The 21,134-nt window shown below is 42.6% G+C and overlaps 1 protein-coding gene across 1 annotated transcript in view; it reads left to right on the forward strand.

Moving 5' to 3' along the window:
• LOC138250008 (cohesin subunit SA-2-like) overlaps nt 1-21,134 on the forward strand; it is a 434,120-nt gene that overhangs the window by 137,352 nt on the left and 275,634 nt on the right. The window contains exon 4 of the mRNA XM_069204310.1: nt 1,827-1,923. Within this exon, the coding sequence (XP_069060411.1) occupies nt 1,827-1,923 (97 nt within the window). The remainder of the gene's footprint in view (nt 1-1,826; nt 1,924-21,134) is intronic.

Here is a 21,134-nt window from a genome sequence, read left to right on the forward strand (position 1 = left end):
AATACTAGGGGATAAAATGTTCCACTCTCATTCCATTGCATTATTAGGTCTGTGCTCCCAATTAGGTGCATGGATCTAAATCCGGTAAGGCGCGAACTTGCTTTTAGTAAGCTTGATGTCAGAGTTAAGGGGAGGGGATGCCTGAGAGATATGGGGCTGTGGCAGGGCACCTCCTGTTTGTTTTACGGATTTCAATGGAAGGGAGCACTCATGGAAGGAGAGGAGTGTGGCAGGGAGCTAAATATCTTTTCTATGTATATATTTAGTGAGAGTTGAGTAGGGCATGGAAACTCAATAAATGGTGAGGAGAGGGCATAGTGTAATTGGACTTTTGTAACTTCTATTCACTTTACAGCTAGTGCATTGGGCCACGTTTTGTGGAGGACTTACATAAAATACAAACATAGTCAACCCCAGCTTTGCTGTCATTACATATGATGTCACTTGGCATGCAGTAAAAAATAACATGGTTGTGGATACCTGCCCAGCTATAATTGTATATGTTATTGAAGTGTACTCTTAATAAAGTCATTCACAACTGTGATAGTTATCCAAAATAACTTTAATAAGTTCACAGCAGTACCACCATCCTGCAAGCAGAACCTGCACCCAGCAACAACTGCTTCACAGATACATTTATAAGCATTCTTAATGACATGTTGGCATTCTGATGACAAAGGCAATCTAATTAGACTTCGAAACAAAAAATAGACCACAACAGTTAGCAATTGAGAAATGAATTGCACTGAAATAGCTCCATAGTCTTTTGCTGCTATCATTTCATATTCATTATCAACATGCCATTGTATTTTAATTTTGTTTGTCCTTGCCATTGTTACTGTATTTTAGTTATGCTAATAATGTTTCAGTTAAAATACCCCTTGCCATAGTTACTGTATTTCAGTTATGCCAATTATGTTTCAGTTAAAATACGCCAATCACCCATATTCTGTGAACGTGGCAGACAAATAGTCAATTTCTTGCTCTTTTCCCATGTACAAATCAGTTATGTTGTATTGACTCTGAACATTTACTTAGAGCAGTGGTTTCTACCCTTTTGACTTCTGTGAACCGCCACTTTATCATACTGGAAGCCGGGGACCCCCAGTGAATCATTTTTGGAACCCGGGGACCCCTCACTGAGTCAATACTAAAAAGCTGAGGACCTAATCTGTTAATATGTTTAATTTTCCAAGAAGTTACGGTAAAATGGACCACGGAAGTATTACTCTACAAAAATATCAATTGGCATATTAATTACCAAAATATTGTGCTGGTAAATTTATACAGGTAAGTATAGATTTACTATTCTTAACTCTGCATCTGTGCATTTTGAAGATACAAACATTATTATTATTACAAGGTACATAGATGTGTAGTTACGAATATAATACATCTGTCCTTGTCTATATATACCTACTTTCACAATATTTTTGTTGTCTGCATTCTGGATCGGTTACTTTAATTGGACATTATTTAGGACTCAGTATTTTGGCAGTCTACTGTGAAAGAGCGCTACAGCTCATCTCCAGTGTGCACCAAGTTCTTCATTTTTGTAGCAGTTTCCACTCAGCTTGACAGTGAATCCCCATATTTTGTTTAGCCTTTTAAGACAAACGTTCCTTGCTGTTTGACACTCCTCCAGCTCATGTGGAAATCTCATTCAGTTTTCCATTTGAGTAAGGGTTGTGATGAGAAAGACTTGGATTTAGAGTAATGAAGATTGCCAGTAAGTAATCCGGCTAACTCAAAGAGTTCAGCTGTTTGCAGTTTGAGTAATCCCCTCAGCAACATGTAATGCTTTGCATTTCTCTGATATGTTTTAGTCTGTGGTTGATGACTGGATTGACGCATACAAAGAAGACAGAGATGTAGCACTTTTGGACCTCATCAACTTTTTCATCCAATGTTCGGGCTGCCAAGGTATTTTTCTTACGTCTTTAATTTTACGGTTTGACGTGTAATGCTGCTTGTACCGTTTATGGCAAGAATATTGTATCCTACACTCATTTTGTAGAGATTTGGTTCAGCCTTCTTTAGCCATTGGCCTCTTTTGTCCTGTAACCTTCAGCCATTAGTCTGAGACATTATCAATCATATCTTGGATCTTCCCACAGGATTATTTTAGTATTTACCATTTTTCTGTCGCTGTTTGGATAGATCTTTAGACTTAAATTGGAATGAATGAGGAACTATTTCCATGCGATAAATGAACAGCCCGATACCAAAGGGAAGCAAACACTGACAAAAGCATCTGAAAATTGATGCTTTATTCTCTGGTGCATCCATTTTTAAGACGATTTTGTCTATGCTTTATTACAGTAAGTTTGACGTTTGTACGGTGTGCACAAACCTGTCCTACTTGCGATACAATTTCCAAACCTATTGCAGTTTCCAATACTTGCTTATGTTGATTTCTTGTGGTGGAAGGTGGTGGTTGTGTTGATTTATCTCGGTGTACTTAAGACCCTCTACCACATAACAAAAGAGTCACTGGTAATTCCACTTGCACAATTTTTTGCTTCTTCTGTATTAGGGAACAGAGGCACATAGGGTGCAAAATTATTTTTCACTAATTTGGCTGTTTGCAAAAACACTTCTTTCTTCACTTTTCAAATGTGAAAGACAAGGCTATGTATGAAACAAAATCCATCTATTACAGTTTTTAGTAATTAGCTAATACAGTACAATGTTAGGTTCTGCTACTTTTTCAGTCAATTGTGAGTGAGAATGTCTTTGTTAAAATCTTATATTGCATTTCGTTCATGTTTTAATTTGTGTAAAAGTATTTCTGAAAGGGGAAGCAGAAGCGGTTTGCCATGAAACAAAATAGCTCCACCCAAGCATTTGGTTAATCAAAAGGGGGAGTATCTTCACTCATCCTTTTAAAACTAGCTGACTGCACCTCACACAGTGCAAAATGTTTCAGCAAGAGGCCGCACCGTCGCTGTCAGCTAAAGCTTAGCTCTTCTAAGGCTTTTTGCCCTGTAACCAGGGGCGTTGCTTGGTCAGTGTGATTGGGGGCGAGGGGTGTTAGCTTCACATTTCACGACAATCAGACTGGCACAGGATGTTAAAATACATTATACGACAAGCAAGGCGCACGAGAGGGCCTTAAGAGGCAGTGGAAAGGGTGAGGAATGCGGATTGGTAAGGGGTACTAGGTGAGAGAAAGCGCATCATTTTATGAAATAACCAACGTTTTTGACATCATTCCAAACAGAGAGAGGGAGAAAGTTTTTGTGTTTTTGTCTGTGTGAAAATTCCTGGTGAAATCCGACAGACACTACTGTACTCGATTGAAAGCACCAAACTATTTATCACAAAATACATGTATTGGGGTGGTGTAACACCCTGCACCCCCAAACAACACTCCCCTCCCCCAAAGCTATGCCTCTACGTGTAATCCTGCTCCTTGAGTGAGGACAGCCTGCTGGGCAGTGGCGGAAGAGCATCGCCCCATGCCAGCAGCAACTGCTGCAAATCCTTTAACAATGTAAGAATAATAACCTTACATTGTTAAATCTTTTAATTGTTAACAGAGCGGTGCATTGGGGATGACAGGGACGAGGGGAGTGCACTGTGCACTCCCCTCAGTGCGCATGTGATTGGCCGGCCGTCTCGGGCCAGTCAAACACACATATGCAGTAGGCTCTCTCCAACCCGGAGAGAGCTGACAGAGGCTCCCAGTTTGCCTGGGAGTGCCCAGGCTGCTCCCAGCCAGTCCCAATGCTACACTGAGCAGCATCAGGATTGGCCGCAGGGCATGCTGGGAGTCTGTGCCTGCAGCCTGCTGAGGAGACGGAGGAGCAGCGGCAGAGAACGGCGTGCAGGTAAGTGTTTTTTATTTTTTTTAATTGTGTTACTATTCCCTCCCCCGTTCACCGCCCCACCCCCTGTAACACCAGCGAGCCACGACTGCTGCTGGGTAAAAATTGCTTAAATCAACTCATACTGAGGGTAGATAGTACAGCACGTATCTGACAGCTGACTGAGTTGCTCCTCTGTTCATTACGCTGTACCTGTCATGTGTCTTAGGGAAGCTTGCACTGTTGCAGCATGCACAAAACCATCTTTGTATGTGAGGGTAATTTCCGCTACTGCTCCCACAGTTTTAGCTGCTCTCACACTTTGAGGAGAAAATGACGAAGTTGTGTATCTGAGATGCACTACGGTGATGGGCAACATAACAAAACTAGCAGCTTTTGTGCATTTCTTAAAGGAAAAACATATTTTAATAAAAGCATTGCTGGAACTAAAATCTAATATAGAATGCATGTCATTTAATTTGTCTCAACATGTGGGACTTGCATGGCATAAATGCTGAAAGCAGGGTTTTGGACAACATGCACATTACATTGAACTTTAAATACCAGTCAAGGCTGTGGAAGTCCAGGATGCAGTGGAAAAGCCTCCCTTTTCACTCACAGAAAGAAACATATTTCTCAAACACCAGAACTAGCTAAATCAGGAAGGGATAGCATTGCCCATTATGGATGTCTGGATACCCTTCTTTCTGCATTAGATGGACAGCCCAATAAAGGGTTCATTAGGCGGCATCCACTCAATACACAATATACCCAACACCATGTACTATACCAGAACAGTGTGCCTGGCAGATTCAAACATAGGAGCAGGAATTTATAGCAATCTACACCAGTGTATTTATCTCTGTTCCACCTACCCACACCGTTTCTCCAACCACACATTTCAAAATTAGACCAGGAAAGTGCAAACGATAGTTGGAATCTACACTGTCATACACACATATTTATACTGCAGAGCAACTTCTACAATGTGGTGGTTGATTCACTAAATTCGCCACAACTTCAATGACTTGTTATTAACCCAGATGATACTGCCAACCAGTAGTACTGCACCAAGGGCCAGATGTACAAAGGTTTTTGTGTTCTCAAACCCCCTCGATTTGCAAAATTTCTGGATGTGCAACCTCTGCATGCCTTTTTAAACTTACAAATCTGATTTTACAAGTCTGAAAATGTTTTCTGACTCATAAAATGAGTTTTGCGACCCATACCGAATCACAATTTGGTTGCTTGAATGGGCGTCCTTTGCATAATGCTATTTGATATACCTTGCATCAATAATATAGTTCTGGTCACAAACCGTTGATCAGTTTCCGAAACCTCAAAGTGGGTGGAAACTGATTCCCAAATGGGAATCATGTTTGCATTCGGAGTCCTCTGATGGGTTTTCTAAATGGAAAGATTTCTTTTTAGGTGGAGCGTGCAAGGGCTTTGACCTGTTGTAAGTATTGTGGGCTTTTAACCATGCCATTCGCACTTTCTCCATTCCTGGACTTTCAAAAATCACTTGATGTCATTGGTAAATGCTTCACGTTTGTCCTGCCTTGAGGCTGTTTTTGTAACATATTGCTGCCTGCCCCTGTAACATGGATTATTGCACGATTGCCAATACACGTCAGCGTGGGCGAACAATTTTTTTGTCTCTCCCCTTCGTGCTGCATGGTGGCCGTGGCTCTCACAGCGCGAACAGGCACAACAGCGTGAACTCGATCAGCGGTATTGGAGAGCTGGGAACATTGTTCACAGTTACCTAATCAGAGTAATTTTTTGTGGCTCTCCCCTTAAAAAGACCTCAAATTGGTAAATGCTTTACGTAAAACAGAAATCCTCAAAGCAAAAGCGGGTCTCCCAGCACAGCGGGAGAACCGATACTACAATATTCACTGCATTCTGGAAAAATCACCCCATAATGCTTTGCAAGCATTCTTTTTTGCAAAATATGTGCCCAGCCTGTGGTTGTCCTAGGACAATGGGACCACCACCAAAACGTTCAGCATGACACACTCTTTCTGTTTAAGTCATTTATGGGTCCCCACACTATGTTGGTGGGGACCCCAAAATAATAGCTCCTCCCACCAGTCAGTGTTTTGTAAGCTTTCTCATGGCTAGAACTTTTGGTTTACAGCAAAGAGAAGTTTTGTTTTAAATGCCTTGTTTGTAATGTCATTGCAGTAGGTCTGCTAGCCCTAAAATCACTCTCTAGGGGTTAAGTATATGGCTACACTGCATTATTTTCTCCTGTTTTTGTTCTATGGGGTTATGCTCTCTTGGGGCTAACAATGTGGTTGCATAAGTGCAGTTATGAATTTACAATTCCAATAGCTCTAACGCAAGCAAATGCGAGACCTATTGCATTACAAATGATTGTTTTTGTTCATCAGCACCAGTTCCTTTAAGGAATACAAGCAGGCCACTTTGTAAAATTAGGGTCCGTTCACAAAAAGTCAGTGTGTAATTTTTGACCACTTTTTGCAAAGAGACTCTTCATACATATGGCCCAAAATCACCCCTAACTTCAAGAAATCTCTCTTGGTTCCCAAGGGAACTGAAAGGGATACTGATTAACATTAATCTATTGCAGGGGAGCTGTCTGGTTCAAAGGGGTGCTTCTGTGTTCCTTACTTTTCTGGCTGCTAAATTTGTTTCAGGACTTTTTCCCTTCTAATGGCTACATATTTAATGCTCATATGTACCCTCTTAACCCTCTGCAAATAGTATGGCAAGTCCAGAAAGCTCTGTTTTTTAATTATACTGTTCATCTGAAGTTGCATTATTTGGTCAACTAGAGTCACAGACAAAGCAGGACACACTCAGGCATGAGAACCTGAGTGCCAGACAAAAGAGGATTTGTCATGGCATGAGGTGGGTAAATGGGCAATGTGACCCTTTTTACACTTGACAAAGAAGTTTGCCCACCCAGATGGGTCTATTTAGCTATACTATGTAACAAAAAAAGAGTGTTACCAGCATAGCATGCAGGCGCGTAAACTAGTTGTTGCAATTCAAAGATAGAACAACCGTTTTTAAGTTGAGAAGCAGACATATCAGAAGTATTGTCCAGGTCTAAATTGAAAGTGTAAAAGAACTACCAAGTTAAAGAGGCAAATTATTTCAGCTTATCTAGATCTTCTAGGCAGATCATTGTATCTACACACTCTTGATAAGGGAGGGAGTTCTTTAAGTGGATATGGTGGAATCATACAGGCTGAATCTGTTTTTAGGTTTGACAGCTTCAAGCGGGAATGTATAATTTTTAGTCCTATAGACATCTATACCTTGAGTTTATCTGGGCGACAGAACAAGGGTTTTCCTCTTTTTTTTAAATTTAATAAATAGTTTTATATTGGTTTTTACAGTAAAAAATCATGCAACATCTATACGAAAAAGCATACATCCCCTTTTTACAACATATTTACCATAGTGCACACGCCCCTCAATGCAACCCATCTGCAAAGAGACAGTACAGTCTTGGCTGGCCACCCCATCATTGTCCACCTGCACAGAATCACTGTCCCCCATGATAACCCACCAGTAGTAAACTTTAAAATACTGCTTCTTCCCCCTCCCATCCCAAACCATAGTGCTCCCCCCATCTGCACCACACTTTATCAACATTTTTAGTGCATCCTCTGCTAATATAAGTCACTGTTTCTGCCTCCATTCACGTATCCATGCCTACAAGCCATTGTCTTTTGTTGGCAGTTGTGGGCTACCCCGCAAAATAGTAATTCCCCTCTTCACTAGCATAAATCCTAATTGATAACAGGAGGTGAACTTGCATGAGGTCAGCATCATATGGAACTTACAGTAGGATTAATTGCAGTGTCGTAGTGATGGCCACATTAAGGATAATTCTCTTTCATCAGTGATGGTGGCCCAGTATTTGGCTATGGGGGCACTCCCAGACAGTGGTTATGAATGGTATTGGTCATACTCCTGACCAACTATTTGCATTTTAGCCCTTGGTACATCTTTCTCCATTCTTGGAATTGCCATAGTGCTATTTTCTTTCATATACAATGTGATCTGTCTGTCCCCTTGTGCACTTTACACTTTTTTCTCTGGGTCCCCTAATCGATCTTAATTCAACCATGGTCCCTGCAAACTTTCACATATCCTGGACAGCACTCATACCATTGTCCCTGGCGACTTTAATTCAGCCTTTTATATAATGAATTTATAGGTTGAAACTGCACTTGATAATACACTTCCTTTTAAAACGTGTAATCCCCACTAAGCCACTCCCTTTTCTCGCTGGTTCTCAGAAGAGCTGGTTTTAGCACAAAAAAAACACAAATTATGGTGCAGTTCCTATCTTCCTTTGGCTAAGGCTTGGTATAAACACACATTTCTTATCTACAAAAGCTTGTCTGCAAGGTTCGAATTAATTACTATTGATAGAGCGTTCCGTACCTAATAAATTACCTGTATCTGGACGCTCTTGGGTCGATGAATCTTTTGACCAAGTGGGGCTCTCTTCACCCGAGAGTAATCAATTTAATCAAATCAATAATCAATAACGAACATAAGCAATGCCTTGATCAACATAACACTTCACAATTAATCCAGAAAACATTTCGGCGAACCATGACCTTTCGGCCATGAATAACCACACCAGTTTATTCAAAGTTAATGAATTTATTTCCCTATATTAACAAAGCTAGCACGATATAAATGTGTCTCAACACCAAATGATATATGTAAATGAACATTAATAGCTGTCCATAACGGCGCAAAAGATGCAATCTATGCAGCATTTGAATAACAATGCATTCGATGATAGCAACACAAACCACTAAAACTATAATCTGTAATGGGCTAATTACATACATTAGTCAGCATAACAAGGTCTCAAATTGCATCGTGCAACAATGAATCCTCATCTAACCTCAAATTGGCATCTGCATGTGGGACTTCATGCAAAAACAATTTAGCAACATTAATTTAGAAAACTCCTAACTAGGGCTCTTATCAAAAATCAGCAGTTGGTTACCTAAAAAGAAAACACAATGCAATTGTACAATTTCCTTTCATATTTACCAAATTCAATCAGCATTCAAGGAAGTCTTCGTCTCACAGGTACCGGTTTCGATCAGCATGGGACGGGGGCAAAGGGGCAGGGTGGACGGGGCAGTTGCCTCACAGCGGCAAGGTAAAAGGACAAAACTACTTCATGCAAAGGGGCAAATCAAAGTTAAAGTCTCTAGGGCGAGAATTACTTAAAGTCTCTAGACGACGGCAAAATGACGAAGTCAGCAAAATGAGCCATAATGTCTGCAAGGGGCAATAATGTTCGAGTAATGGCAAATGTTCTGCAAAATGGCAAAATGGCTGGTAATGGCTGTAATGTCCTGCAAATGGCGGGTAATGGACAATGGCAAATGTCAAAATGGCTGGTAACGCCCAATGTCTATAGCAAAATGGCTGTAATGGCTGCTTTCTTCTTGTGCACCAGGCTTAAATAAACAACAGTTCAAATCCAGTAGGGTCTTCCATTGGAGGGTTCACAGGTTGGCTTCAAATTGTCCAATCAAAAACAACAGTTCACAAGCTTCTACCTAGGCATACATTATCCTTGGAGTCGGGAACGTAAGTTGCAACATATTTTACCAATTAACTCACTTTCAGAGCGTCCATTGTCTGCACCTGCAGATTGACCTTGGAGCAAAGAAGAAGATGCCAGGCTGGCACGAAACCTTAAAGATAAGCATGTGAACCGATCTCACTGGAAAAGTACAGCTTCAAGCAAGAATACACGTTTATTAGCACATTGGAAAAACACGAGCATCTAAATCGTGAGACAAGGCAACTAGGCCGAAGCCTTCACTAAAGTTATGCTAAGTTAAAACATTTCAAACAAGCAAATCATAGCACACGTTTACGGTTATGTCAGATTAGTACAATTCTAATACATCACGTTCTATAAAGCACGCTTATAAATGTTGGCGAACTACTCTGAGGGCACATTTGTCCCCGTACAATCTTTATTAGTTCGGTTAAAGTCACACTTGATTATTGCAGCACTACGTTTATGCGCTAATAAATGTAAAACCTTCATTTCTGCGTCATCAATCCCTCCTCTGATGACTACTTGTCATCACACCAAACTATTCCCACAAATTTTATTCCATTAAAATTCTGTCAGTTCTCTTTGCCTTTTAGTTCCCCTTGTTCTTGCTTTGTATTCTTCTGCCATTCTTTTCATCATTTTCTCTTCCTTCCTTCTCTTAATTCTTGCCATGATCATTAATATTCCCCTTTTTATTCCCCAAATCCCAAAGATGCAAATTAGTACTATTAGTATTCCCTGTATTATTTTTAGTAATATTCCATTCCAAATGCCACCAAGCCAATTTCCCACTGAAGCAAGTCCCTTTCCAACCTTCTCCCAAACTCCTGGTTCTTTCAATTCCTTCAAGTCTGCACTCTCTTTTGTCAGATTTGCAAGCATTGTTTTAATCTTTACACTGTTGTCTGGTATATACGTGCAACAGTGGCGCGCACCAAGCATTTTGCAAACGCCGCCATCCTTTGCTAAAAGAATGTCTAAGGCAAGCCTGTTTTGAAGAGTCATAGCTCTTTCTGCTGCAAGTTCAGCATCCATCAGGATTATAGCACCTGAAAACTTTGTCAACATGTTATCCACTATAGTAGACAACTTTCTTATTTTGATGGAATTCAACACAACTCCCAATGAAGGAATCATGGCTCCAAATATATCTCCTACCACAGCAGCTGCGGTCTCTCTTTTCTGGATACAATGGGATCCAGATGTCTTTGGAATCATCGATAGGTCATCCAGTTGATAAACCTTTGGGAACACTATACCCAAATAACATCTCCCCCACCATCCTTTTGGAAGACGATAATAGGCATTATGCCCACAAATGTAATATACACCTGGTATGACAGGGTCAAGTCCGTTCAACATGAATGTCCATTTGGCCTTAAAGATAAACGTATGTTTACATTCACCCGCTCCCACGAAAATGTTATCATAATAAGATTCACCACGATATATACAAAATTTCCCTACATGCCAAGCATCTAAAGCTATTCTCCCTTGTGTTTTTATTGCGGCAAAAGCATAGTTATCTACTGAAGTCCTCTTACTTAGCTCCTTTTCTAATTTCGCATTCATTTGTGCCCTTCTATCATCTGTGCGAACTAAAAAGCTTATTTCTACTGCAGATAGCGAGCAGGTAAGGTTTTCCCTATGAGCGTGAGCAGTTTCAAAAGGTTGCATTGGTTCGAAAAATTCCCTCATTATTTTAGCATCCCAATCTTTAGCAATCTGGCTTAGCTGTGTTATTATAGGAACATATGCAAAGGTAACATCATAATTTGAATAAAAATACTGTATGTTAGTTTGACCATAAAATCTAGAAGTTACTATACTACATGTAATCCCATATGTAAGAGGCATGTGGTGATAAGTCACCCCTTCCGTTACCGATGTCGGTATCTGTGTACACACAGAACAATCTTTCGCATCCATAGTCTCAACATATTCTGTTAGTAGGCGATAGAAAACATTATACGAAAGCTCCTTCTTATCATGCAAGTGTCTCTCATCTAATTCTAGTCTTTTCAATGCGGTTAGTTCAGTGACAATAACAGGAGCAGAAGTAGAAGCATCAATTTTCTCATTCTCACCCTTACCACGCGTTGCAAGCACTATTGCCATTATTATTAGTACACATGCAGTTATCAAGCCTATACACGCATATTTACAATATTTCACTCTACTGTTTTGTGTAGCGTACCTAGTCATGATCTGTATAGAATCAGAGAGCTAGAAGCACCTATAAAAGAAACGATTTAGCAATTAGTTACAAAGCTGAACGAGCGCAATGTTCACACAGTTTTCTTCAGAAGCCCAGTCACTTATCGGTGAGCAGCATTTGTCTCAATTCGGCAATAACTCAGTTCGGCAATAACTCAGTCTCCCTTTTTTTTTTTTTTTTTTTTTTTTTTTCAGTTAGCTCAAATCGGGTTTAAGAGTCAATCAGGTTATCAAAGTCTTATCAAGTTAGCAAATGTCTCATCCGGTTTAGCAATGTCTCAGCTGGTTGTATCACGTTAGATTATAGCAAACAATGTAATTTATCAGTTTTTTTTTTGTTTTGTTTTTCTCAGTCAATAGTGTCCATAAAACTTTTCTTTTCTATTGGTATCTCTTCTTCTTCGTTCTCGAGGCTAAGAGATACAAATTCGTCAGTCCAATCGTCATTGACTACATATGACCATTCTGGACCGGAATATCTCCTGTTTGGTATCCTTTTCCTTTTCAATTTTGCATCTCTCTTTGATTCTGCCTCACTGGTACTTTCCTCTTTGGCCAAGTCTTTTTCTTCACTTGAGGTTGGTACCACGACAGACACTTCCTTTCTTTTCTCTTTCACTCTTGGCCCTTCACTGTCGTTCAACTTTTCTCTAGTTCTTAGTTTTACTGGTGATATACTTTGTCTTTTCTTTGCACTGTGTCCACTTGATGGACCTGCGATCTCTTTTGAAGAAGTTTGAACAGTTTAGTTCTGTTCTGCCTTGTCCCCTCCTTCTGGGGAATCAATCAGGTTTTTCTTTTCTTTTTCTGTACCGTCTGCTTCTGGGAAAGCCCTCCTCTGATCAGGCTCTCCTGCTTCTTCACCTCTTTCGAGCCCTTTGTCACCGTTACTTTCTTCAGGCTCTTTATCACTTTCAGCTGCTTCAGGCTCTTTGTTACCTTCAGCTGCTTCGTCGCTGTCTGAGGTTTCTCCTTGGTCTTCCCCAAGTGAATCGGTTGTTTCGTCCTCAGAGAATATTTCTCTCTCCTCTATTTCTGCCTGTTCGCTTCTAGTTCTGTTTTGCTCTGTCTCAGCGCTCGGCACTTTGTTATCAGTTACTGGCAGTTTCAGCGCTTCAACTTCCTCATCTGTGGGACACAACACTTTCTTTGTGTGACTGGCGTGAATCCAGTTGGGAACTCCCGCACACTTCACAGCGGTAGTGGTCGTCAGGATCACTTAGAAAGGGCCTTTCCAACGGGGTTCCAGACACGACTTCCTCACGTGCTTCTTTATCACGACCCAGTCACCTGCTTTCAGTGTGTGTCCTGGACCTTGGATCGGTGGCAAGGTGGTTGCTTCCACCTGGTGAGAGAAAGAGCGAACCACGTCAGCCAGACCTTTGCAGTAGTCTAACACCATATCATCTGTAATATTCTTCTCATGGCCCTGCCCATGAGAATTTCGTGCGGGGACAATCCAGTCTTTCTGTCAGGGGTGTTTCTCATTGACATTAACACCAAAGGCAATGCGTCAGGCCATTTCAAATTTGTCGATGCACATATTTTCGCCATTCTTGATTTCAGTGTACCATTCATTTGTTCCACCAGTCCTGAGGCTTCTGGGCGATAGCTACAATGCAGTTTTTGCTCAATGTTCAGCGCTGCGCAAAGTAACTTTATCACCTCGTTATTGAAGTGACTTCCTCTATCTGATTCTAAAGAGATCGGGAATCCGAAACGTGGTATCAACTCCCTCAACAATAGTTTTGCAACTGTAAGGCTGTCATTTCTACGTGTGGGGTATGCTTCAATCCAGTGACTAAAAATGCACACAATCACCAACACATACTTCAGACCTCCATGCACAGGCATCTCAATAAAGTCCATCTGCATTCTGCTGAACGGGCCACTCGCCCTGCCAATGTGGCTCGTGTTCACAACCGTTCCCTTTCCTGGGTTCATCTGCTGACAAATGACACAACGATGGCAAACTGCTTCTGCAGCTTGACGGAATCTGGGGTTAAACCAATCAGTTTTGAACAATCTTATCATGGCATCTCTCCCTAGGTGAGCCTGCCCATGATAGAACCGCGCTAGCTGCGATAAGAGACAATTTGGTAAAACAAATTTTCCTTCATTTGAAACCCATAACTCATCTGGTCTCTTTGTACATTGTGACTTAATCCAGGAAGCTCTTTCATCCTCCCTGACGCTATTCTGTAATGCTTTTAGTTCATCCATTGTATCCACGACCTTCAAGGCAAATGCTTCAGCTGGTTCGAGCTCTGGCTCACTTATCGAATTCCATTCATCCCTGAGCAATATACAGTTCAAGGCACAAAATCTTGCGACTTGATCCGCATATGCATTTCCCAGGGAAACATAGTCCTGTCCTTTTGTATGAGCACTACACTTTACCACTGCAATTTCGGCTGGCATCTGAATGGCGTGTAACAATTCCCTTATTCTCTCTCCGTTTTTCACTGGGGACCCTGAAGAGGTCAGGAAACCTCTCTGTGACCATAATTGCCCAAAGTCGTGCACAATTCCAAACCCGTACTGACTATCAGTGTAAATGGTAACCTTCATCAATGTAGACAGTTGGCATGCTCTTGTAAGGGCTACAAGCTCTGCTACTTGTGCGGAATAGACTCCTTGAAGCCAGGACGCTTCCAAGACACCTGTTACAGTACATACAGCATATCCTGCTTTCAATATTCCCAATGCATCTCTTAAACATGACCCATCAACAAAAACAATTTGGTCATTTTCATCAAGCTTAGTATCCTTAATGTCAGGTCGGGGTTTTGTGCAAAATTCAGTCACCTGAAGGCAGTCATGCTCGACGTCTTCAGCGTTCTCAATTTCAGCATTTTCACCGGGAAGCAAGGTTGCTGGATTCAACGTAGTGCACCTTTTCAGCTGCACATTCGGTGAGCCCAGAATTATTGTTTCATACCTTGTGAGTCTTGCTCCAGTCATGTGTTGCGTTCGGGAGCGGGTCAAAAGTATCTCAACTGAGTGAGGGACCATGACTGTTAATGGGTGTCCCATCACTATTCCTTCACTCTGAGTGAGGCTGATACCAACTGCTGCTACGGCGCGCAAACACCCTGGAAGTGCTGCTGCGACCGGATCCAAAGTAGCTGAAAAATACGCTACTGGTCTGTTTATGCCACCATGGGCTTGGGTCAAGACAGACAAAGAACATGCATCACGTTCATGACAAAACAATGTGAAAGGCTTTGTGTAATCAGGCATACCTAAAGCTGGAGCCCTGCACATGCATTCTTTCAATTCAATAAAAGCATCCATCTCATCTCCTTTCAGCTCAATTTCATCCAAGGCATCCTTCTGGGTCAGTTTCAGTAAAGGCTTTGCTAGAGTTGAGAAGTTGGGAATCCACTGGCGACAGTAGCTCACCATCCCCAAAAACTTCCTCACCTCCCTCCTCGTCTTTGGTGGACTCATTTGAAGTACACTTGTTATTCTTTCCTTCATTATTCTCCGTGACCCTTTCTCTATTTGATGACCCAAGTATTTCACTTTCTTCTGACAGAACTGCAACTTTGAAGGAGACACCTTGTGTCCATTCCTTCCCAAATGGTTCAGTAGAGCAATGGTGTCGGCTGTGCAGCCACTTTCGGTCTTAGATGCAATCAGTAAGTCATCAATGTACTGTACTAGGGTTGACTCGAATGGCAATTCTAACGCTTCCAAGTCTTTCTTTAGAATCTGATTGAATATTGACGGCGACTCAGAAAACCCTTGAGGAATTCGACACCAACTGTAAACTCTGTCTAGGAATTTGAAACAGAAGAGAAATTGGCTGTCCTCATGAAGAGGCACCGAAAAGAATGCTTGTGACAAGTCGATGACTGAGAACCACTCAGCATCGCAAGGGATTTGAAACATTATCACAGCTGGATTTGGTACTACAGGGCAGCATTTAACTATGATGTCATTTATTTTCCTCAAGTCCTGCACAATTCGGACCTTTCCACTCGGCTTTATTAGTCCCATGATTGGTGAATTACATGGACTGCTTAACACTTCTTTCAGTACTCCCTGTTTTACAAACTCGTCAATGAGTTGGGCGACTTTCATGAGGGTGTCTTGTGCCATGTGGTATTGTGGGGTCTCGGGAAAGGTTACATTGGGTTTTACGGTCACTTTCACTGGTTCCACTCCTTTCACCAATCCCACCTCTTTTCCTGTCATATCCCACACTTCCTTTCCGACTGTTTCCCGTAATTCAGCTGGAATATCTTCTTCAGTTTTCATCGGAAAAAGGTTAATCAGAGGATATTCTTCATCGACAGTTTCCATCTCATCCCCTTCTACACTGTCCTCTTCTTCCCCCTCACTGCTTGTTTGAATTCTAATTCCATCGTCCGAACACATAATCGAACATCCCAATTTGCACAATAGGTCTCTCCCTAACAGTGCTATCGGGCTTGAATCACATACCACAAAACTATGTGTCCCTTGATAGTTACCAATACTGACTTGTACTGGATCTGTGATTGGGTTCGTCAGGTACCTGTTTGCTACTCCCACTACTTGAACTGTTCTCCCTGAGAGGGGCAAATTTGGTACTTCAATGCTCCTAACAGTTGAACGTGTGGCTCCTGTGTCAACCAAGAATGAAACACGATGACCCATGACTCTTCCCTCCACATACGGACCCTTTTGATCAACTTCCAAGGATGCTGCAAGCACACAATCTCCCTCCTCTTCTAAACTTTCACTCTCCCATACATTGTTTATTCCATTCTCACTGTGTAATGGGAACTGTTGTACTGTGCCATTTGTATTCATCACCTGACCCGAGACCTGTGGAGGAACCATCACCTGCTGCTGACTCACTGGTGCCAAAGGTATTTGCATTTGCTGATTAGGTACCATGGGAAACTGCTGTTGCATTGGCTGCATTTGCGTCATCTGCATACGGGGCATCTGCATCTGCTGCGGCTGCAAAGGCTGTAATCCCTGCAGCTGATTTATGGTCTGAAAATTTGGGTTTGGACCTCTCATTTTCGGTCCCCTCATTGTCTGAAATGCATTGACATCATTGTTTTGCTGACCAACACCTGCACCTTCCTGCACCACCATCGGGCACTCGCGTTTCCAATGTCTGACGATTCCGCACACGTGACACGGCATCACCCTTTTCATTGCCTGCACACCATTCGGAATCGCGACAGTGTTCAAATCCGGACCATTACTCCCAAAACCTCCTCTGCCTCTGCCTCTCGCCTGTGGCTGAAACACCATATTTCCCTGCGGCTGCGGTATCTGCTGTTGGAACCCTTGCAACCCTTGCAAACCTGTCTGAGCTGCTTTAAGTTGCATCATCATCACTTTCTCTTTCAACCTTTTCTGTTTCACTTCAATTTCGTCGCTACAGTATTTCGCATAATTCAACACCTCATCAATAGGTTTCGACTGCCAACAAATCAAATGCGTCTTTATCATCTGACTTATCTCTGGTCTCAGCCCTTCCACAAATCTAAACACAAAATGAAGCATGTCCTTCGCCTCTATTGTTTCCGTGCCACTGTAGTTCTTGAACGCCTTCAACAACCTCTCATAGTAACCATGAATCGACTCTTTAGCCTCTTGGGCAGTTCGATCAATCTTCTGCCAATCCACATTTTTCGCGGCAACCTTCGTCTTCAAATGCTCAATCACCTTATAGTACAAGCTCATTACCATAGGTGATGGTGCACCCGTATCCCTGTCTCTCTCTGGTTCACTTGTCGGCCAACCTACAGCCCTTTTGCAGTCTTCCCACAAATCTGCCGGAACCACAATCTCAAAGAGGGTGTTCAGGTCTTCCCAAAGACATTTCGCAAGCTTCACAAACCTATCAGTCTGTTGATACCATTCAATCGGTTTCTCTCTCAGTTTGGGAAAATCATCCGTAAAAGACTGAATGTCGCTTCTGTGCCACGGTACATGTACTAATTTTCCCCCTGCTGTCTCCCTCATTGGTAACATGGTTATTGCATCACTACTCTGTGGTCTTTTCTCTTTGTGCTCTGGGACACTGTCTTTCTTCTTTTCCTTTTTCTTTGCCCACCTGCTCTCCCATTTGTCTAAGCACCTCCACACTTGTGCACTCTGCAGCAATTCTCTGAGGTGCGTTTTCATGCCTGCTGACCTCATGTGTTCGAAGTCTGTGGTCCCGAAATCCAATCTATAGCTCCTGCTCAAGTGTTTTGTCTTGTCTATCTCAACCCCGTTTTTGTCAGCTATTTCTTGCAACCTTCTATGTACCTTGTTCACTTCTCTCGTAATCCTGGGACATAGATACCTCAGCTCTTCTTCCGAGTAGGACTCTAACCTATTCAAACCCATAGTCCCTTCCACCAATTCTTCTGCTTCCATGTTCAACCTTACCCTATTCAGATAGTCTTCTCCCTTCCCACTGGCTGAGCTTTGTGTGGAATTCAGACTGTTGAACCACTGTGTCAGCTGTTGCGCATTCAACCCCATCAGTGTAGCATTCACATCGACTGCCATTGATGGTTGCGGCAACTTTTCAGTGTTCGATGACAGCGGTATCATCAGTGGGGGACTCGACCTCACCACTGTTGACTGAGCACATATGGGACTAAACTCCATCAAGGACCCAGATCCAGTTGGCAGAGCCGCTATCGGAGTTGTCTCTGGAGTGTTTGCTATGCACCTCCTTTCCGTCCCATTCTGCACCATTGATCCTTGACCGCTCATACCTAAGTTAGGCTGAGTGTACAAAGGTACCGGTGGACCTACAGTAATGGGTAGGGATATCGCATCTGGGTTCTGTCCATTCCCCATGTTCTGAGGCATGTTCATTCCCACACTATGGGTCATCATTGCCGGCATGCCCGTCTGACTCCCCGTCATCTGAGCATGTGCGGTTCCCCCCTGCATCTGCTTTTGAGGCATCAAAAACTGGGTTGACTCAGCTTGTGCCAATGTTGGGTTGTGACCATTCTGTACTCCCATTACGGTTGGATCTAGAATCATTCCCGTACTGTTGTCACTGCTGTAGTACCTTGGGACCTGCGGCTGATAATTTTCTGCTGTTTTCAATATAGGCACATCTGGATATATTCTCCTAACCTGCGGTATCTGCGGGGTGAACAGTAAACTCGGGTCCTTAGATCCCGATAGCGTTTCTGAATTCGGAGTTTCATTATTCTGTACCCGTGCCGGAGGGGCAGAACTGGTACTTGGACCTTGTCCATTCTCTGCATAAGGTGGTGGACGGTCGTTCAGCAATTGCATGATGAACTCCTCATCCTCTGACTCGTCTTCTCTATCTTTGGAACACCTCCTGTTTGTCTTACAGGTAGCTTTCTTGCCTGTCGCCTCTTCTTCCTTAGCAATTGCGGGAAACAATTTTATCCCCTGCAATACATCTGACCTCCATACCTTCTGTGCATTATCCCACCTAGCGTCCGCTAGTGTCTTTTCTACCTTTCTTATCCTGGTCTCGAACTTCTTTTGCTGTTGCTGTCTAGCCATTAGTTCCCAAATCGCTAGAGCCTCAAACTGTGCTGGCCTTGGAGGTACCTTCATGTCGTACATTGCGAATCTCAAATTCTCTAGGATCCTTATATTGAATGTCCCATGGATCGGGAACGCTACGCTCCCATGTTTCTCTGTCTGCTTGTGCCATTGCTTTAGCCAAAGGCACGGAGCTACCCCTTTTTCCTCCATTACAATGTAAGCTGGTGTACCTTCAGGTGGCGTCTCCTCTCCTACGCTCGCTTTAATGTAAGACTCCCCCTTCATCGCACTCTTTAATGCTTTAAAAAATTTCATTTTCTCGTCTTTTATTTCACAAAGTTTGTAATCAATAGGTGACTTTAATTCCCGGAATACTCTTCGCTTGCCTTTCCCCTTCCAATCGAGCCCCACGGACTGCGTCCAATCCGTGCGCGACCCTTCTCTGCGCGGCTCCTAGTGACGTCACACTCACACACTGCGGCTGACAAAGCCTCGCGGCTTGTCCTCCTTCACTCACCTCTCGTAACAACTTCTAGCATGTATCGCGAGCAACCAAATAATAATAAAACAGATCTGTCGGTTTACTGCATGAAGGGTAACACAATCGCTTCAGGACCTTAGGGATTTTTCACTAGCCTCGGCAGTTATTCCATCTTTCTCGGTCCCCACTTTCGCAAGCAAATCTGACCCGCAGACTCTGCTCTCAACTTGTCAATGATCTATTCTAGTGCACTTAGAATTTGTCAAAGCCCGAAGTCGAAGTTTTCTTTCACTCCCTTAACACACGTACCGACTCGTTGACCACGCCCGGTCAACCTATTAAACCGACCAGACCACAACATAAAACAAGTGTCTCAAACACTTTTCAACATACTCCGGAGTCTCTTGACCTCGCAGGGCCCGTCTCAACAACAACAACCACGTGGACCTTTTTCTGCACAAAACGCCACACGCACATGAAGTTCGACGACTTCCCTACTCTCACACTCGGAGTCGCACCTCCGCTATTCTCTAAAATCCTCGCAACCTTTTCAAACAATCTGCGGCAATAAGCTGTGCAAGCGCAAAATCCTAACTTCACTCATACCGTCACTAGTACCGCCAACGCCGATTCCACACCTCCATTCTCTCCATTCGCAAGCTCCGAGATCCCGGGAAAGTCGCGGGGGACCTAGCCCATCATCATTCTCTCAATCTGTTTTACCCAAGAAAAATCTAGTTCAACTTCTCGAGTGGGGTCTCAAAGAGCGCAACCTTCAATTCAACACCATATACCTCTCGAGTGGGGTCCCAAAGGGCGAAACCGTTACCTCTCGAGCGGGGTCCCAAAGGGCGAAACCATCAATTCAACACCATATACCTCTCAAGTGGGATCCCCAAAGGGCGAAACCGTCAATTCAACACCATATACCTCTCAAGTGGGATCCCCAAAGGGCGAAACCGTCCTCTGCTACCATCTACTGATAGAGCGTTCCGTACCTAATAAATTACCTGTATCTGGACGCTCTTGGGTCGATGAATCTTTTGACCAAGTGGGGCTCTCTTCACCCGAGAGTAATCAATTTAATCAAATCAATAATCAATAACGAACATAAGCAATGCCTTGATCAACATAACACTTCACAATTAATCCAGAAAACATTTCGGCGAACCATGACCTTTCGGCCATGAATAACCACACCAGTTTATTCAAAGTTAATGAATTTATTTCCCTATATTAACAAAGCTAGCACGATATAAATGTGTCTCAACACCAACTGATATATGTAAATGAACATTAATAGCTGTCCATAACGGCGAAAAAGATGCAATCTATGCAGCATTTGAATAACAATGCATTCGATGATAGCAACACAAACCACTAAAACTATAATCTGTAATGGGCTAATTACATACATTAGTCAGCATAACAAGGTCTCAAATTGCATCGTGCAACAATGAATCCTCATCTAACCTCAAATTGGCATCTGCATGTGGGACTTCATGCAAAAACAATTTAGCAACATTAATTTAGAAAACTCCTAACTAGGGCTCTT

This window comes from Pleurodeles waltl, chromosome 8, assembly GCF_031143425.1.
Source record: "Pleurodeles waltl isolate 20211129_DDA chromosome 8, aPleWal1.hap1.20221129, whole genome shotgun sequence".
Lineage (NCBI taxonomy): Eukaryota > Metazoa > Chordata > Amphibia > Caudata > Salamandridae > Pleurodeles > Pleurodeles waltl.